Source organism: Argiope bruennichi, chromosome 1 (genome assembly GCF_947563725.1).
Source record: "Argiope bruennichi chromosome 1, qqArgBrue1.1, whole genome shotgun sequence".
In the NCBI taxonomy this organism is placed as follows: Eukaryota; Metazoa; Arthropoda; class Arachnida; order Araneae; family Araneidae; genus Argiope; species Argiope bruennichi.
The window spans coordinates 67,616,427-67,638,290 of NC_079151.1; the positions used below are offsets into that span (position 1 = coordinate 67,616,427).

The 21,864-nt window shown below is 29.4% G+C and overlaps 1 protein-coding gene across 2 annotated transcripts; it reads right to left on the reverse strand.

The window, feature by feature from the left end:
• Window positions 1-704: 704 nt before the first annotated feature.
• LOC129971329 (uncharacterized) lies at window positions 705-5,475 on the reverse strand. 2 transcript variants are annotated; one of them, XM_056085017.1, is made up of 2 exons: window positions 4,864-5,475; window positions 705-4,759 (listed from the first exon to the last, which is right to left on the reverse strand). In XM_056085017.1, the coding sequence occupies exon 2, from the start codon at window positions 3,267-3,269 to the stop codon at window positions 2,199-2,201; it is 1,071 nt and encodes a 356-aa protein (XP_055940992.1). In that variant the 5' UTR covers window positions 3,270-4,759; window positions 4,864-5,475; the 3' UTR covers window positions 705-2,198. Both variants share the same exon structure in this region, with proteins under 2 accessions (XP_055940992.1, XP_055941078.1).
• Window positions 5,476-21,864: the final 16,389 nt, after the last annotated feature.

Here is a 21,864-nt window from a genome sequence, read left to right on the forward strand (position 1 = left end):
ATCCTGATACTAAATTTTTTTTTCAGAAAGGAACTTCCTAAAAGTTAAAAGCTTAAAAAGAAAGCCAGAAATTTCTGGACAATCTTTTCAGCTAAACCATTGGGAATTTGTTCCTTTATTTTAAGACAGGAGAAAATAAATAAACTGAAATATATACAATATAACAATATAAACTGCAGTATAAAAAATTAATTTATTTTTCTTATAAAAATATATACTATTTTGGTAACAGTGAGCTTTTATTGATATACTGATTCAAATTAAATTCACTAAATAACAAACAACATTTAATAAACCCATTAAAATGAGATAAGAACAATTTAAAGTAACACAATCATATACTTATATTAAGTCGTTTTTAGTATGTTGCTTCCATTATGAGCTTGTTTCTTCCTGTTTTGAATATGTGATTAACTTAAATTTTTGAATTTAGTCACTTACCTTTTCTTGACACCATCAAGGCACTCCATTTCCAAAATTATCTATTCTCACTGAGATTAGCAATCATAACTTGCATTAAATCTTCTGTGAAACTAATAATAAAAGAACTTCCTAAAAGTTAAGCTTAAGAGAAAGCTAAAAAACTTTAGACAATCACTTAAAATTAACCATTGGGAATTATTTGTTCATGGTGTTTAAAATTTAGAAGGGATAAGGGATAATTCCCATTAAGTAAGGTTAACAATTAATCAAATTTATTATTTTTAAATTAATATAAAAATTAAAATTTTCACAATAAAAGATTTAAAAAATTTAAGTTTTTAGTAATCTGTTCAAACATTAGGGCTCTAAATGAAAGTATGTTGAAGTCCTGAGTTAAAGAAAATTTATTCAATTTTTGATGTGCATAAAAACTTATATAAACTCCACAATTAAAATCATCAGTTTGTTTTATATGAGATGGAAAAAGTATCTGCCAGTGGCTTTTTGAATTAAGCAATTTATTTAAAATCTTAGACCACTTCCTAACCAAAATTGCAGTATTATTATCTGGTCTGCCAAAAAGTGGATCAAAATATTCAAATGTTTTAAGTTTTATATTAACAATAATCAAAGTCCAATGACAATTTAAATTGACAGGGATAATTAATAAATCTAGATTTGGCAACTCTTGAATCCAAGAAAATTTAAGAATATCCTTCTGATTAAAAATTAAAACTGATTGCAAGGATTCTATTGCTTTACAATTTCTGAATTTCTCGGTTAACAGAAAAAGAAAAGCATCAATAGCAGAATCATAAAGCCAACCCTTCTTAAAGCTCGGTGACACAGACTTTAGATAATTCTCTTCTTTCCGAGTAACAAAAGGATCTAAAGATTTTAATATATAAAAAGAAAGATTGATATTATTAATAGTTACTACTGTTGCAGTAGGGTTACCCACATTCATCTTACTAAATTTATTGAATATATTAAGGCTAGTACATACAGAATTTTCTCTAGCAGAATAAGCTTTTAAAGGAATAATTTCCTTTTTATGACCATCAGGATCATCATTACTTTTTTCATCACGACTAAAGCATTTAGAAATTTCTCCCGCATGATACGATTGTAAAGGTGCAATCTCATCTATAATACTGTCAGGTTCATCAATATTTTTTTCATTTAATCTTTGCCGTTTCCCATTTTTTTTCCTGAAATGATTTTCTCCTCTTATGTCTTTGAGAAGTTTTATAAAATTTAATCTGTGGGGGAATTTTTTGATTGGGAGCAACATATAACCGAGGTGCGACAGGAGCAGGATCATCTTTGTGACAGACAACTCCGCGCATACCAGATACTAAAGTATTTAAACAATTTACTACATTAGTTAGCATAGTTTCTTGAATACGAGGAATTTTAATTAATTCCAAAATCTCGGAGCATAGTTTTTTGCATTCAGCTTCTTTTGTGTTAAAACATTCAGACGAAACATTACCTTTCAATTCCAAATTTAAGATTTGGGGCTCAATTCCTTGTGCATTTCTTTCATTTTCAACAGCATAAAAATCATCTGTTATGTATGTTTTCATTTCAGAATACAATAAATGTACTTTATGAATATGTTTGCAAAGGTTACTATTGTCTTCACAAGAACACACATACAAATGACTACATAGTACTGTACAGTTAATATCAGTACATTTAAAACAGCAATGATCTAATAAAAGACAAACATCTGTAATTTTTTTTATTGAGTATACTATTCCCTTTTTCGTCTATGAATTTACTAACCATTGATCATCATGTTTAACTGTATCATTAATAGGAATTTTTACACCCATTTCATGCTTTTCTTTAATAGTTTTATTGAAATTTGAATTTAATGGAACATTATTTACAACATTAGAAGAATATTTTAAAAACCTATCTGTTTCCATCTTTAAAAGAGTTAAAATTAGCTCATCTATGCGCCTATTAAATTTACGCTCAAAATATACAGTTTTTAACTGATTATGAAACGATTCACAGTAATTATTTGTATTGGTACCACCATGTGGAAACTGTCTATAGCAGGTAGAATAATTTTTTACAAAATAATCAACAAAATTTTGGCATTCATTTAAATATTTACTAATAAAAATTGAAACTTTATTATCAAAATCCTCTAGAGACTTTTCATTCATTATATTTAATAATTCATACGACATCTTCATACGGAGACATTTATCATGGACTTTAACAGTCAACTGCCTTTTCCAAGCACGGTATACATGCCATTGACACAATAGATGCTTGATATCGGGACCAAATACAGAATTAAAAGTAAAACCATCATCATCAGTCATGACTGTATTAACTTTCAAATTAGGAATGCGACAATGTAAACTAGAAAATAAAGCCACTAATGTACGAAAATCTAAATCATTTGTAATAAAATGCGCAACAGGATATCCCTGACCATATTCATCTTGCACATACAATGAAAGAAGAAAAAAATCATAATGGTTTGTGCCATGGGTAGCATCAATACAAAGGATTTTATGGGAATGTTTCATAAGCATGTCTTTTTGAGCTTCAGTTTGAAAACCTAATGCAAAAGAATTTTCACAATTTGGTAAGCTATCCAAATAAGAAGGTCCAAAGATAGTATCCGACATTAGTAATTTGAAAATTAAAATGGGATTATATTTTTCATTTTTTAATTTCTCCACAGTACAGAAAACAGACATGGCATCATTAATCGGCTTTATTGTATTATGTAGATGCCTTGAATAAGACTGTATAGTCTTCCGAGAAATAAAAACTTCTTTTGTTGGGCAAATTTCTTTTATCCCGACAGCCTGCATCACCACGAATTAAGCTTACTATTTTTGAAACAGGAAATGATAGCAATAAATAAGATTTGATTAAATTACGTGTATTTTCTTTAAGTGGGTGGTATCTTTTAGCATGTCGTTCTACTCTTGATTGAATCCTTGACAGATATGAAGGATAAAAAAATTGGTAAACATAATAATGAAATGTTTTATCACCCAAAACTTTTTTGCCTGTTGATTTCTGGAAAAAAGTATAAGTAGAAGAACTTGCAGCTTCTAACCAAATCTTAAAATTCTTAAAAGAATCAAAAGAAAATGTTTTGACATTCTGAATTTGATGCACAGCACTATGATGTTTATTTAAATACCATAGATTAGAAAAGACTTGATTGCACTCAGATTGTACACAAAAAAACAGTTCATTTTTCTTGGTAAAATTGCAAGTTTCTTGACGACTTTTAAAAGGTTTTACAGGAATAATGCTACCACATTTTAAACTTTTTGGGGATTTTTCATAATTATCACTCATAAATTGAGAATTATGTACATTTTGATTTATTCCTACATCTGCAATGGGGTTTATTATTGATTCCTTGTGAGAGTTATTATCCAATACAATACAGTTACTTTTAACTGGCAAACATGATACAGTTTGAACCTCAGATTTACAGCTACGCTTTAAATGATAGCTAAAAGAGGATTTAGAAGAATAAGACTTTAAACATAATTTACAAATTCTAGGATATGTATTTTTAACTTTGGAAGGACGTTTAAATTTTTGACAAATATCTGAAACTGAAGATGTTAATTTAATATCTCTACTTGCTTGTAGATCCTTTGCAGGTCCTGCCACTGATTCTGTCAGACATGCATTTGTTTCCAAAACCCTACTGAAATTTTTTCCAGATGGGGATAAGAAAACACGAGTTTTTGATTTGTTGCATTGATTTAAATGGTTTGAAAAAGAAGATTTAGAGGAATAGGACTTCAAACATTTTTCACATAGTTTAGGATAACAGTCTTTGACAGGTTGAGGGCATTTAAATTTCTTCAGGTGATTTGAAAACGAGGACCGCATAGAATATGTTTTCCCACAATAAACACAGTTTTTAGAATAGAAACAATTTTGAGCGAGCGAATGTTCCACCATGCAATATTTTACAATTTGTTGGCAAAACTGAAAATTTATTTGATGTGGGAATACTACTAAAAACATTTTCACTAAACTGACTGAATGGAATGCATGGGATCACAGGCAGTACAAATTGAGTATTACCTTTAGAAGATGGCAGAGAAGAAATATCTTTCGTCAGCAGAGCAGCTGACTGTTGCACGGGTGTAGAAATTAGCCTTGTAGACTCTTGCTTTGGCCTAGCAGGTTGCACGGGCCTAGGAACTGGCTTGGCAGACTCTTGCTTTGGCCTAGCAGAAGAAACAAATGCTGCGGGAAAAAATGGCAATAGAGGAAACTCTGAATCATCAAAAGAAAAACCAGAGTTGGAAGACTGCGTCTTTGCAATCTGCGAAAATAAAACAAAAACCAATTATAAATTATCGACTTCAGGCTTGCATAAATTTTTAAAATCATTGTGAGAAAAAAAAAAAAAAACGTATTCATGCTTACCTTTTTAGATGCTGTATCTGCTGAGATGCATCCTGTTAAGGATTCAAGAAAACAACTTGCAAGCAGCTTATTACCCCATTTGTTTAAATGCAAGCCATCTCTTGCAAGATAGTTTTTCCAAGATGGCTGGAAAGAACTGCAAAAGAAAAACATTTGAAAATAACATAGTTCTTTAAGTGCACAGTTTATGGCTCGAACCTTATAGTTTAGTGTCTGTAAATAATACTCCGATTCCTTATACTCCTTTCTGTGGAAATCAAAATCTCTTGGAACAATACTCGAGAAAATTATTCTTGCACCTGGGTCATGAAGTAATACCTCAGTGGCCAAAGCTCTATATTTTTTAAGTATTACTTCAATAGTATCCAAAGATGCATTATTTGTGCCAACATGCACTAAGACCCAGTCATAATTTTTGTGTACAGAAATATTGCTAGCTAATCTTTCAATAGTTGCACCAGGATAGGAAACAATGTCCAAATGAAAGTCAAGTGTTTCAACAGATACATACTTATGCAAGTATTTGATCATGGAATCGCCAATAAAGAGAGCCCTCATTGTAAAACAGTGAGATAAAATGGAATTCTTTCAAAAGCTAGTAATAGTAACAAAATTCTGTACAAACTGCCAAAAAAGCATACAGCAAAACAGAAAACAATTATAAGATTCAATATACAGAAGATGTTAAAGATTATTATTAGATACCACAAATAAATTTGAAACTATCAAGTTCAATACACCACTGAATAATTAAAAAATTGAAATAATACACAAATTAAATTAAAAAAAAAAACAATTTCCCAAGTTAGCACTAATCTGGAAATTAAAATCTTTCAGATTATAGATAATAATAAGATATAATTAATCTACGGAAAAACAAATAGTAAAATTAAATATAAAAGTTTATAATATAAAATACAAGCACAAAGAAACTTTTTTGTTTCCTAGCTAACCCTAATTAGTATGTTCAGTGATACTAATTCTAATTAAGTTAAGTAAAGTAAAAAAAAAAACCCTAAATAAATAATGAAAGATAAATAAACAATATAGATTAATAATATATAAAAGAACAAAATGAATTCTTATCTCCACAAGCAAATAAAAGGTGTAAGAGATTCAATACACACGTCTCACGTACAGCAGAGCAAAAAAAAAGGATTAGTCACTAAATATTGCTAGATAAAGCCCGCGCTAAATGACCAGTATGACGTCAACAAAGTGTTACGTCATATCCGATGAATTTTGGTTCACATCCGGTAGAATCAGGGGTATACTTCCGGTGGCAACGACTTACTCCAATCTGTAAAAACCATAGATAATCTACCTAAAGAAAAGAAAAGAGGATATTTCAGATAAACTAATGGCTGATAATATCTTTTAATAAGGCTTTCTCTTTTGAAATATTCCTCTTTTATTTATATATATCTTTATGTATCTCTCCCAACGTATATACCAATGGAATAAATCCTGAAAATCTTTTTGCGGCAAATACATAAATCTTGTACCAAATTTGCTTCGCTATCTTTACCTTTTTTTTTTTTTTTTTCAACTCATTAACTTTTAAAAACGCATTTAAATGTTAAGAATAAAAGAAAGTCCTTTCGATCAAATAGGGAAAACATTAGCTGCAGTGGGATGACAGTCATATGAAAGTTTGAGCAAAAAGTGTAAGATACATTACATACATTAAGACATCTTATAAGTACGAAATGTCAAGGAGTGGTTTTTAATTCCTTATACACGCAATATACTAAAAGATAGTATTATAGTCAAGAAACTTGTCCGGGAAATGATTACAATTTACCACTATTTATACCTCTTCCAGTCCACCCCCTACAAAAAAAAAAAAAAAATGAAATTATATCTGTCTTTGAACACGATAACTCAAAAATGCTTCGAGCTACAAGGATGAAATTTGTATATGCGATCTTTACACTCACTTTGCAGATTTCTATCAAATTTTAAACAAAATACATGCTCAGGAAGTCTCTTTGTCTGTCCCAGTACAAATGAAAGCTTTAACTGCAAAACGTAAAAAGCAAGATGGATAAAATTTGGTACATAAATTTAGCATCGAAAATATACATTCTTATCAAATTTTGGCAGTATGACAGTCAGTCTGTACTTTCGCAACATGTAAGCCCCAAGTCTCAAAGACAAAACAAATTGGATAAATGAAATTTTCCATAGAGTTTTAAAATGTAACGTGTGGAAATTTGACCGTCTACGTTTTAACCGTTTGTTGGTCTGTACATTCTCATGCGATGACTCAAAAATTCAGCAGCTTAAGTGAATGAAATTTGTGTAATCTTGTTACTAAAATTGTAATTGTATGCCAAATTGATGTATGCCAATTTCAATTGATCGAAAAAAAGGTGTCAAAAATGCATAATCTGATTTCTTCACTGTACTAATAATCATAGAAAAATTATGTGCGTAATCACAGAAAAATTTTGCATGTTATCTAATAAAGAGTCTGAGCATTTATGATGTTCACGACTTTGTTGAAAGTCCAATTTTTTTTTTTGGGGGGGGGGAGAAATATATCTTTATTAGAAGTAAACGAAAATGTTTCGGGAGACCATTTCCATTGGCTTCTTTAGAAAATAAATATTTTTTTTTCCATTAAGACCTTAACTAAAATGATAAAGAAGAAACATTATTGTTAAGAAATTAAGTTCTAAGCTGTATTTCTTGGATAATTCATTAATTTGTTATAGAAAAAGACTGTCGTTTTTAGAATATCAGAGAGAGCACTAGAAAGGCAAAACAAGGTATTGAAAATGCTTTTTTTTCAGCTTGTAAGCATGATCAGTGAATTAAGAAATTATTTATTAAATGTTTATAATCGCCATGTTAATGAATTCTGAACTATATTCCTCAGAAAGCAATTCTAATTTTTCTCTCACATTAAACTTGACATAATTAGTCGAATGAATACTAATTTTAAAAAACGGTCTGATTGAGTTGATATTCTTTATGACACCAATTGACAATTTTAAGCAAGAATGAACTAACTGCAAAATATTTTCTATGTATGAAATTTGTCACAATAAATCTAATTTTTCCAATTCTGTATCTGGTTACAAAAATTTATAATAATTTGTTAATAATTTTCTAGTTAATTCTATTTCTCTAATTTCTTTTCAAAATCTAGGAATTCAAAATTCAAATTAAAATTTATTCCCAAAGAAAAACTCTCTTTTCTTCTGAATTTTAATTCGCTAAAACTGATAAGATGTTTATTTCAGCTTATATCAAAAATGTTGAATGATTAAATTCATTTCGATAAGCGAATGAACAGAATTTATTTCATTGCTCCAATTTTTCACAGAATGTCTTTGCATCTGTAAATAATGATGTGTCATACAAGAAAGATAAAGTAACTTAAAATATGAACAAGTTCAAGAAAAACTGAAAAAAAAAAATCGGATTTTTTTTTCTCTCTTTTTAATGGATATTTTTGAAACTCTTTTATGACCCATTTCATGCTTCTAAAAGGAATTTCGTAACTGATTTTTCAGTCGTTATTGATGTACTAGAGTTTTGAAATTTTGTATGTTTGCGATATTTTCTATAACAATTATAATATCTATATCTATATTGTTAGAATGATAATATCTATAAATATTGTTACGAAACTTCAATTTTACTAAGTCCGTAAAGTCACCGGGTTCGTTTGTAGTGAGTGTATGATGAGAAAACAATCAGCAGGCCTCAGTAGAAAACAACGACGGCGTTTATTAAACACGAAGCCACTAACACAAAGAAGACGAATGCACAGACGACAAATATATACGGCCAAGACGAACACAGGCAACACACATCAGCACACTATAACAAACAGTAGTCCACAGGCAGTAATCAGTAGCAATAACAACTACAGCACACAATGCGGCCAGACAGAATTCAGGAGAGGGAATCTTCGCAACTTCACTCTACGGTCTCTCCAAACGACTATATATATATTTCTTATATATAGCATTCAATTTATCAAATTAAGAGCACTTTTAATAAAATACATCAATTATATATATGTTATAACAGTCAATAAGACAATTCAATTTTCAGTAGTTAGTAAATATTTCACTTATGAAATAAATCTTTAAGAAATTTATTCACTTCCACCTAAGTTTAGCATTATAGCAGTTGTTATTTTTGCAGCAGGAGTTTGTTTACTTACATTAATTAAATTTAGATAAGATTTTTTAGAAAATGCAATTTAATATTCATGTAAACATTTTAAAACCTTCTAAGCATATTCAAAATTATCAGAAATTTCATCAAATGTGAATAAAGTGAATTAGAAATGCTCTCACGATTTTGTTTGATTGTTTTTGTTGGCAAATCGCTTACCAAATTCTCTTTTTCGAAGAATTTTTCTAAAAAATTACTGAAACATTTATGGTTACTGGAATTCCATTTACGATTTAATAAATGAACACACACTGAATGAATTCTTCAAAATGATCGAAGCATATCACCGACTTCAAAGGCTTGAAAAAATCTATACCAAAGGTACCAACCCTAGACAGGATTGTTGAAAGGAAAATAAGAAAACATTTTTTCATGACAGTCACTCTTGTGTTTCGCATTAAAGCATCCGTCAGCACACAAGTATTTCCTCTTTTAACACATAATAAGAGGAAAGAAAATGACTCAAAAATTATAACATCAAATGTAAACAAAAAAATCCGCTTCAATTTGGCTTGATTTCCAAGCTTGGCCGATTAGTTCTTTTGGCTCATTTAAATAAAAAAAATATTCTTTCGGTCTCCGATTCTTGTAACTTAAGAGCACAATTGGAAAGTGTTATCTTTGTACTCAAACCTACCAGGAGTTCCTTTTTTCACCAATACTCTTCAATCGGTATTCCTAAGGCTCCACATTGCCACTACGCAATCTTTGCTGGCGATTATAAATCACGATTACAGCTCTGACTCATCGAATGGAGAATTCGATTCCAATATTAAATAAAATTCAAATATTTACCCAATACATCCTCTGAGTCATTGAATACAAATATCTGGGGATTTTGCCATTGGATTCTAAATTATTATTTGATTCTCACATTAAAAAGGTCATTAATAAATTCGAAGTGACCAGTTAATGGTCTGAATCAATCTATGGCTCGAAATTAGCGATCAAGGGCAAATTTTGTTTTGCATATCTATAATTCGACCAATCTTACTTCAAGATTTCTCTATTCGAGGATTAATAGCCAACACCAGATGAAGGAAACAGCAAGAATCTCAAAACCAACGTTAATGTAAATCGTAAATGCCCCTTGGTATTTTAGACATAAAATCCTGCTTACTATCTTAAAATTAAACACATTTTATTATATTTTTAGAAATTTTCCATAAATTGGCTCAGACTTGTTAAGAACTTCAGTATCTCTTTGCTTATAAGCCTACTATCTCTAGCTCCCCAAAACAGCTTCGTGCCATTTTGGAATATTCATTCAATCATTTTCCATCAGTTAAGAAACATACGATTTTTTGATTGAGCCGAAAATTTGATATCCTTTCCCGTTTTTCTAAATTATTTTTAATATACCTAAATGTGTTGCAAAATCCATGCACCGCAATCATGTGGTAGGATTTCTGATTTTTATCAAATGTCCATCAGTTTTTTTCTCTTCAATTAACTAATCTTTCTTAGGGGATTTTCTTTTTGGACCTCCTTTTTTTTCCTTCACCGATTTAAAATTTTTCCTTCTTGTAAAATTTCTCGTGATAAGGATTTTCTCTTTTGAATGTATTTCCAGAAGGAACTATATTTCATAAAAAAATTAAATTTCTTTTTTCTCTTTTTTAAGTAAAACTAAAAGCTAAAATTCAATCAAATTAATTATGAAGTTGTATTGCAAGGTTCTTATTGAATTAGTGATAAGCTGTCACTTTGATTCTGATGCTCGTTGCTGATATAGACACTCGCCTCGTATAACTATCTCCAGTTCATATCTTTTACATCAACAAATAAAAATTTTCATTTGCATGACATCAAAGTCGCGTGACGACAGGTAGTGTTAATCATTGGATCTGAGATTTATTAGTAATTGACAGAAATGTAATGCCAAATAAATTTCCTAGCATAAAAAAAGGGTTGGTAGGAAAGAACAATTCAGCAGTTTCCTGTTTATGGTTGCATCGGGGAATACCCGTTTCTTTGTTATCCGCCGGAATTTGACATTAACTGGCTGCTTTGTGTGAATAACAAGTATCTGGTGGAAGGTAGAAATTACATACTCACTCCCGCATTTCCTGAAAATGATTCTTCCATTGTCCACTGATAATACCTCTTGGTTATTTTTCCACGACAACTATTTTTTATATTCTCGAACCCAAATTAGCTTAAGCTCTACCGATTAATGGCTTGATGTACAGACACTCCAATCCAAACTCGGACATCAAAGAAAAGATACTAATACAGTCAAATTTGTAAATTAAAAATGATAAGAAACATAGTTAACTGAATTTTCAATAATATATTTATTGCAATTATAAAAACAAATAAAAAAAATTATAAATTTTCATTTTAACCAGAAATTTTGGCAAAAAACAAAACAAAACTTAAAATAATGCACAAGCAAACTCGGACGAATAAGAAGATTTTAAAAACAAGTTAATATTTCAAATTAATTATTATTTTATGCAAGTCCTTGTTTTCTATACCCATTTTAAGACGTTTCGGAATAATTTGCACCAATTTTTCACAAAAATTAAGTTTATTATTTTTTTTATTCCTGCAGCAATACTCTATTCAATCCATCTTTACAGGAAAAGCGTGTTCGCGGACTTTTTAAAAAAGTATTCTAATGAATTTTCGATGGAATTTATATCGGGGGAGGGGCTTTCGGATGGAGTGTCCCTGGCATGAGGACAATTATATAAAAGCCAAAAACAGACTCCATAAGCTTTTTTTCGGATCATTACCCTGATAAAATCGCCAGTTCTTGCCAAGAGAAGGTTTAGCACACATTGTTGTATATTTTTCTTTAAAATGTCGAGGTATATATTCTGATCCATTCTCCTTTCAATAAAATGTAGGGTTCTTGGGCCAGTAGCTGAAAACGATCCCCAGATCATTACTGATCCACCACCATCTTCACAGTTGCTTTGAAATTTTTTTTTCTGTGAAATTCCTCGTTTGATTTTTTGACAGATGTAAGGCTTGCCATCGGAACCAAAAATGTAGAATTTGCTCTTATCAGTAAATAAGACATTTTTCCAATAAGAAAAATCCTTGTTTGCACTTTCCTTGCGAATTTAAGTCTTAATCTTATTTTGCTTACTTATGAAGGCCTTTTGTCTGGCTTTACTTCCATTGGGATCTGTCTTATGGAGCATATTTCTTATTGTTGATGGGTTAACTTTTTTTCCTAATTCTGTTTCAGCAATAATAGATAGCTTTGGTGCACTAAGGAACGGATTTTCTTTTACTTTTCTGATTAAATATCTCTCATTTGCTTCTTTGGAAATCTTATTGGGGTTGTCTTAGGCTTATTTCCCACATGATTATTGGTTTTGAAGCGTTTTATGTTATAAACCATTGAATGACTTCTGCGGACAATCTCTGATATTTCTCGCATACACTTTCCATCTCCAGCATGCTCATTAATCAGTTTTCTTAACTCAATACTCGTTTGGCACCTTTGCCTTGATACTTTGATTAAATTAATAATTACATCCACAGTAAATATAGATAAGATAATTGAGAAATTCCCCCGGCCAATTATAACGTTAATCATAAAGGTGACAGCAAATTTTTATTTAGCATTACAATTAATTGTTGCTTAATTGTGAGATGTCCGAGTTTGACTTGAAGACTTTCTTTCACAAATCTTACTTTTATGTCTAAATTTCTAATTATAATTCATGAAGTGGCACTGTTTAGTTTTATTTTTAGCTGTGCAATAAATTCACTTTAAAAAAAAAACTTTTTCGCCTTTTTTTTCTAATTCAGCTTAGTTACAATATTTTGGCAGAGCATTTTTTTTCCTGTGGTGTCCGAGTTCGGCTTGTAGCGACTGTATATATCTCTTTCATAATTTAAACGCTACATTTAATTTCAGAGATATGGCATAAATTCAAAAGGGAGCCCTAAGGTCAAATGAGATTTTTTATTACCTAAATTTCTTTCCATTAATTAAAATGCTGTTTCCAACTTCTAAAGCCTTTTTTCTTTGGATTTTCAAAAATTTTAAACATTTTATCATTTAAATGCGATTGGGTGCATTTTATGGACGATATAATCATACTATTATGAATTTATTAAACACTATTTATATTTAAAAATATTCATTTTTATTTTATTATAATAAATTAAAGAAATCTATGATGTTATCTTAATTTGTATGAAATTCCAAGAACATCTATTACAAATATTAATGTAAACAATTTTATATTATAGCTTGTTTATACGACTAAGTGTCATTAAACGGATGTCGTAATTTTTCCTCGTGGTTTGATGATTCACCTCAAGAAATTTTCCCACCATAACTGCAAGAGAATATTTAAATCCGACAGATTTAATTAGCATGAGGTTGTGGCCTACTGTTTCGAAGTCGAGATCCCTCTATCATTCCATCAAAGCCCACGCTTTAATTTAATTTTCGTTATGCCAGATTCAGAAGACAAATAGAACGACGCATTTAATCTCATATCTAATTGCACATTGTCTTCGGCTATTCTGCGGAATCATGCCTCTTTTTTTTTCTGTTTCAAGGTAGTGAGTGATTTCACAAATTAAATTGATGCAATGCACTTATTATAACGAAGAGTCACTTGCATATGAATTGGCTACATTAATATAATTATTTATCGGTTATCAGGAGTTGGAAACTTCCATTAGTTCATGAAAGTTCCAAATACAGTAATAACTATTTTTATCCTAGACCTTGTTTCGTTGAATTTGTTTGTTACCTATAAATGTTAAATTAAAAACCTTTTATTTCTTATGAATTTACATTTTGGAGCGTAAATAACTAAATAGTTTGTTAACCAGAGCAGTTCAAATGTTAATAATTTTCAAGTAAATGATTAGATAGTGTATAATAAAAAAAGATAACTTGGAACTGTCTTCTTCTTGAACTTTGAACAATGTTTATCCATATCACACAGATTATTTCCCTTTGGTACCGTTTTTTTTTTTTTTTTTTAAAAAAAACAAGACTAAAGGGCTATATGGTTGATAGATTAAAATAACAATAGAAAGTTCCTCAAGAGAACGAGTAAAATCCGAATTTAAAAAAATAACGTAAGCATATTTTTTTTAGTACTGGAAAGCAAATTATTTACAACATAAGAGCATATTTTGACAGCAGCCTATCACAATAGGGGAAAAAATATTGTAAAATATTTCAAACAACTATGGCTTTATTTCGAAATTTTGTGATCTATTATTTTTGGCATTTATTCATTGAATAACAATATATTCTGCTTTGATTCAATGGATACGCATTTTTGTATTTTTAACTTTCTATTAACAATGGGTAGCATTTTTTAAAGATAAGAGTTTCAACATCATGTTCTACTTTACATTGTTTGTTTCAGAGTAATTATTTGATATAATTAGTATATTTTTTCTGGAATATTATCGAAGACTACAAGAATTTCCTTTGAATTTCATATTCGAAAAGTACAAAAAAAGTATTATAAGTGTTAAAAAAATTCAAATTTGAAATTTTGAACAATCTCTGCATTTTAGACAACTTTGCATGGTATAAACTATTTTTAGAATTCTATCTGTCTATCTGCAAACACAATGATTGGAAAACATAATGAACTATCTGGATGAAATTTGGCGTATGATTATTTACACCAAAATAGGAGATTTCTAATTCGGCTCCGGAAGTTCGGTCTGTAGGCTTATGTATCAGCACAATAACACAAGAGTACAATGGGCTAAGAAAATTTCTAATATGTTAGCACTGAATTAAATTTTAGTGAAAATTTCTGTCTGTTTGACTATTTTCCGATCTTAGTATTCATCCATATGTGAAAGCAAAAACTCATTAGCGCAATGAATTATGTATTTAAATAATAGAAAATGATCTTCAAATCCAAGCTTCAGATCTGTCTAATTTTAAACAAAGTTGATGAAAGGGTTATCTAAAGTCTGTTTGTAGTGTATATGTGAAACGATAACTCAAAAAGGAAACGAACTGCAAGAAAGAAAATTTATATGTAGTTTTGAAACCAAAATTGCAGACCTCTATTGAATTTAATTCTCATTCAATCAAAGAAAAGAGGTACAGTTCTAAAATAAATGATCATTTCTCTACATCGTACAAAGGAACTAAACACAGAATTGTATATTACATATGATAATATTTAGGAGAGGATATGTCTATTTGATTTAGATTAATATGAAGCCATTATTTTATGAGTAAGTTGTTAAAACTTTCAATTATTTCTTGCAGAAAGATGGAAACAATAATGTTAGTTTTTCTTTGAATCGAAATAATATTAATAGAAGGGATATAAAAAAAGTGTTAATTTAAGCCTAATTCTTGAAGCATAAACATAACTCAACATTTCTTGAGTTTTTATCTGATTTCGAATAACAATATTACTTCACTTTTGCGTTCCCATCTTTAATATTTTCTCGCTATTTATAATATTTTTGTTTGTTTCCATAGATTTCTTATACTCCCAACATACTGAAATCTTGAAATTCATGCTGTCTGTATCACACTAGGCAGTTCTATAGGAAATAAATCGATGTAAAATGGAGTTATAAATAATCGGAAAAGCTTCGAATAATTATTGTGTCTGAGACAAAAGGAAAGGAAGGGATGAAAAAATTTTTTGATAATTTTTATGCGCTAAAAATATAAATAAAAGACGAGAGAAGAAAAAGAATGAGAGAACAAATATAAGTTTGCTTTTATTACATATTCCAATGGGAAACAGTAATTGCGTTTTTCCTCTGGAATAATAATTTCTTTTTAATAGTATAAATAGAATAATATTTATTAAATTTTAAATATTTTATGAGAAGAAAAAATTTTCATAACATCTTAAGCAATTCCAAACCACTAATACAGAAGACAGCCGATTTCAGCAATAAATTTACTTCTGATGTTTATTTGAGGTAAATGCTGGGAATAAGAACAAAATTCTTCCTAAAATTAATATGGCGCATTTATAATTCGGTTACCTCCTTTAAACACCCCGATTTACATTTTCCTATCATTTATACCATTATTATTCTGAGCAATCCTCTGAATCTCTAGGGAATACTGCAACCATAGAGGATTTTAACCCTTTGTACTCGGAAAAGTAATTCGATGCGCAATTATTCACTTAATGCAAATATTTGTTTATTGCTCTGAAAAATAAATATACATAATTGTTTTAAGTCGAATTTCTTTGAAAAAGCAATCTATATCTTTTTACCATTTTGTAGGTGTTTTTAACAACCAACATTGAAAAATAAATTAATAAAATGCACCATTTTGAATGGCGAGTGAGAGTGACCATCCGAGTGCAAAGAGTTAAAGGATTTCGAACAAGTATAATATAAGAACGTTATATTTTAGGATTAAAAACATATTTAAATTAAAATATTTTTGTTATAAATTTTTACACTGTTTTCATATTTATAAAAAATGGTGCTTGCTATAAAAATTATTTAATGAGGGATATTTGTGGCTGAAATACTCTACACTAAATGTATCGATGAAAGATGTAAAACAAAGTTTATTGATTTACATTTGATTTGATATCAATATACTTTGATATCAAAGTATATTATTATCAAAGATTATCAGTTTGTTTTAAAACGCTTTCTCCAACTCCGTGTTAAATAAATATATCGAAATAGAAAATTAATCAAAGAGTAACAAAACCATACGGAAGATTAGTATCACAAGATATAGCAAGACACGAAACAATATCAAAAAAACGCGCGTTATTATCAGTACAACTGAGCGGCCGAATTTGATGACCTAAACTCGTGTAGGGAAGATTATTGTAGCTTGCAACACTTTTTCTGCTAAGCGATTATAATTATAAAGTAACAATTTACTTTTTTGTTTTAGTCTTAAATACCTTATCTTATTTAGCATCTTTCTAGTTTTTACTATCCATAGACGACAAGAAAGATTAATTTTTTTAAAAAAAGAAAATTTATAATTGCATATGAAAGGATCTATGATACAAGATGACCCTGTACCTTATATTACACCATCTTGTACTTAGGATATAGTACTTTTCTGCTGTTAACTTAGTTTTGTTTGATCCCTGATGGATTGAAACTGGAAAGAATTTCTATGGTATGTTTTCGAGCTTTTTAATTTCAACATTGATAGAGTGGAAAGCTGTTACCATAGTAAATTTGACTTTTTTGGATTTCTTTTGAATTATGTCATAGCGTGTCATATCGCAAACAATTTTAGCGTATTCGCCATCTGTTTTTTCTTCGTTCTACTTGAGAGATCGAATTTTATTATTGGACACAGGGCCGGCCATCTGGGGGGTGGGTGGGTGCGGCGGATGCAATGTTGAGGGGGCCCCAACATGATCAAGAACTAAAATAATGTTCTGAACAGTAATAGCGGAATGGAAAGAAGGGAGGAAGAAATTTAACTGGAACAATCGATGGGTTTGTAAATATACGAATTTTACAGATATATTACAGTTTTTTGCAAGTGTACAACATATTATAAACATAAAATACGGTCATTTACCTCACCTACTAGATAAATGCATATATTACCTTGAAAGTTCATACTATAAAATATTTAATTTTGTTAGATCTAATCATGTTCATGCCAAGGAGATATCCCACTGGGTGTCAAGACTCTAGAATAATTGCTCTAAACCCTCATGAAATTTATGTGCCTTGTCTATGACACTCTTTTAATTTATTAATGGGTGACACCGCTTTCAGCAGTATGTATTGTAATATTGTTTGGATATTTCAACGTTTATGTTGTTGATTTTCTGTATCTACAAAAAGGATGGGAAATCCTACACAAAATAGATAAGGTTGAAGCAGTGTATATACAGTTTAAACAAACTTGTTACCCAAAAAAATTTATTGATGTAAGTAATGGCGGTATCTGAAGCTAAAAGCCTATTGGATTCAATACAAGAAATGACATCTTATGTTTAACAGTATGGTTTACAATATTGTCCGAAATTAACACTATCAATAAACTATTTCAAGTGAAAACAGTTGCCTCGATTGGCTTTTAATTTGGTCAATAAAATAAAAACTGAAATCTAAAATTTAGGAACAAAATTTAACTCATTTTTAGACGAAGCAAACGCGTTTACATGTAATTTGAATCTTTCAGAGCATTTTCCTGAAAAAATAGAAAAATTATATTTCAAAACAGCAGGAGATGAAATTATAGCAAATCCGTTTGAGGAATTTAAATGCTATTTTTTAACTCTGTAACTGATTTTGTTAGTATACAGATAGAAGATAGATTAAAAAGTATTTCAAATTCATCACTGATATAAAAACTTTAGAAAAATATGAATTATAAAAATATACCAAAAACTTGGTAACATTTATAATAACGATGGAGATGAAAATCTAATCCAAATAATTGTTTTGATACGGGATTTGATTTTGAATAAAAGGGATGTAAATAACGCTGAATACATATTGCAATATATATAAATTAATAATTATAAATGTATTAACTGTGTTAAAACTTTTTCTTATATTGTCAGTTACTATAATAAATGCTGAGAACTCTTTCAGCAAATTAAAATTAATGAAGAATTGACTTCGATCAAGCTTGTGTACTTCGATCAAGCACTGTACTAAGCATCAAAAATAAAATTGCAAAAAATTGTAATTTTCCTGAAGTAATTAATAGCGAAAACAAAATCACATATTAAATAAACATGCAATAATAATATTTGTTCATATTTTTTTTTATTACTCTGCAAAAAATTTAGGGCCTCAAAGGGCTTTTTGCACAAGGGCCTTTTCATAGAGAAGGCTGGCTCTGATTGGATGCTGAAAACTTATAAGCCAGACAACAAAATTTTTTTTCATTAATACACAGTTAATCATAGGCACGTTGATTATATATTGCCTTAAAATCGAACTCTTCCTTTTCAAGGAATACTTTTGTAACGTTGTATATTTGAATTTCTCTTCTCCAGATTTGTTAAAATCCTTCAAATTCCGAGCTAATGATGCAAATTTGACATTAAACATTTTACACTACTCTCTAAATTGAAAGGTTCTTTTCCTCTTCTCCCAACACACAGATTCAATTGCATATTTTGTGGTTTGAGAATAAATATTTTCACATGCTTCCCCCTCCTCGCACTTTGCTCCGTGGCATGGTATTATAAATTGAAACAAACACGATAATTATATACCTCGGATCAGTGATCCATGTTACAGATTGTGTTTGTGATCTAAAGTACCAGAGGGGAATTATAGTTCTAATGCGCAGTAACCTTTACAGGTTGTATTAAAACTTACAAACAATATGTAGCATTATTTGCCTTGCAACCTCGCATTTAAATTTAGTATATTTTTTCGAATTCGATATAAATACGCTCAAAAGTGCTTCAATGAGAATTTAGATTATTATGAATCTTACAGAATGCTTTTCTCGCCCATCGATTTCTGATAATTCCTGCAATTATGCATGGTGGTTCAGAAATAACTTGAACAAATTAATTTTCTTATTTAATAAATTAAAATATTTTGAATAAAGTGCTAAATTAGCAAATATTGCGATCGAAGTATGGCTGGAAGTGGCGCGTTGATGTGATAGGAGGCGATGAGTGGTCAGAAATTACGCTACAATTGCATGTTCGAGCATATTTTATGTACAAATACAGTTTTAGGGAGTATAATAATCTAATTGTTAAGAGAACGCACGATTTCCAAGTAAGATTCTCCATTCACATTTTGCCTCCATAATATACAGCTATTTAGAGGCATGATGAATTATGTTTGATGATTGATGGATTATACATACGGTCTCTTTCTGAAAGGCATCTCGCTTGTTTCATTAAATAAAGTCAGCAGCTAGAAAATTGTTTGAAGAAAAAAGTAATAGAATAATGGATTATTTTATTTCTGTTATAATAGTTTTTCATATAGTAAAATTTGATTGTTCTTTCTGCTAAAAAATGAAATTTGATTTAATGAACTTCTGATGTGCTAGTCCAAAAAGTAAATTATTATAATATTAAACAAATCCATCGATAGTTTCTGAAAAGAATGGATTACATCTGCAATAAGTAAATTATTTATTTCCGGCAACAGCATTTTCGGTTTTTTAACCAAGTGTTCTTTTAATTACAAAATTTTAAAATTAATCTTTTAAGAGGCAGAATTTATTTTTCCATTTTTCATTGCATTTCAATAGCAAATCATTTAAATATATAGCTATATTCTTTGCATAAAACATTCTTTAATTTTCAAGAAAACTAATTAAATGCAAAACTGATTGAATTACTAACTTTAAAAACTGCTTTTTTTATTTTAAAATTATTAAATTAAAATACTTGAGAGCTTAGAGGGTTAAATAATGTAATATTTTTAATATTTTGCAATTACAGCTGTAAAAATTTGGCAATTTTCGAATTAAATGAATATTTCTATCTTGTAAAATTTTGAATAGTGATATCGGAAACAAAATACAAAGGATCTTCTTATCCGTCTGGTGAAATACATTAAATGTAGCATGAGATTTTAATGAGATCAATGTATACGCGGTCATAGTCACATGACAAATATAGTTGCATAATTCAGTGCGGATACACAATTTATAATATTTTGAGTAATCTTCTTAAATAAAAAAAATTGAATTTTTTTTTCATTTTTTTTTTTTTTTAGATTTCAAAAAGTCTACAGTTGCTAAAAGCATGCATTCTAAAAATTCGAAAGCAGTTATCAAACTGCATATTGTGTAATTTAAGGGCCTAGTTCTAATAATGCTAACCAACTCACAGTTATACATATATTTATTTAAAAACTTGTGAAAAATAAAAAAATGGCATAGTAAATAAATTAAGAAAAATTAAGTAAATTCACACAGTTATACATCTACACTTATATAAGGCTCAATGTGTGTGTGTGTGCATATTGGCGCTCTCCAGGTTAGATTAAAATAAAACAGAATAAAGGAAATTAAAAATTTCTTATCTGCATAGCGTTACCCCAACTGGCGTAGAAAATTCACGCATTTGCATTGTCATAACTGGTGTTGAAAATTCACGCATGCGCATTGTGTTCTGTTTGTTGACAACTATTTCAACGGATGCGAACTTGATTTAAATTATTTTTAGGTTAGTTTTATGCTTTTGTAATTCAATTGTATATATGTTAGTCATATATTTTTTGTATATGCTTATAGTTTTAAGTACATCGTTTTTTATGTAGTTTTTTTAACATGTTTTCGACGGATTATCTTAAACGATTCTGTTTATTTTCTAAGTGTTTGATGCATTTAAAATCAAGCATTGTTAATGAATCGATCTGCTTATGATGGTCTGAGAAAATTTTGTTGAGAAATTCTTGAGATATTACATAAATTAAGAAATATATTATTTAGTGACCATAAGGTTTAAATGCTCAGTGACTCTGTTTTCAGTAATCATATTATTAAAAAAATGCTTTGTTTCAGTAAAAAATATTATTATATTAATTGCAGATTATTCATTTCCACTTTAGTTTAAAGCATAAATTCTACGGGAGCTAACAGAAAATTAGAGAGATACATATTACTTTATGACTGAAGGCCTTTATAATATTATGAGTGAAGTATATGACTATCAAAATTTGAAATTTTGAAATATTTTAATGAAAAAGCTATTAGAGTAGGAATTACATAAAATACTTAATTATTAGCATTAAGATTGGTGAACCGGCTAGTCACCAAAGGCGGCTAGTAAATACATAAAAAGGAAGACATAAAAATTCTAAGAATACTAACTATAGTTTAAAAAAATTATATGTTTCTCAAAGATTGCTAAAGAAGTTGATTGATTGAACACTAAAAAATTT

Excerpts from the sequence above, each read along its gene's own strand:
- LOC129971329 (XM_056085017.1), bottom strand. The coding sequence starts at position 3,269 with ATGCAGGCTGTCGGGATAAAAGAAATTTGCCCAACAAAAGAAGTTTTT.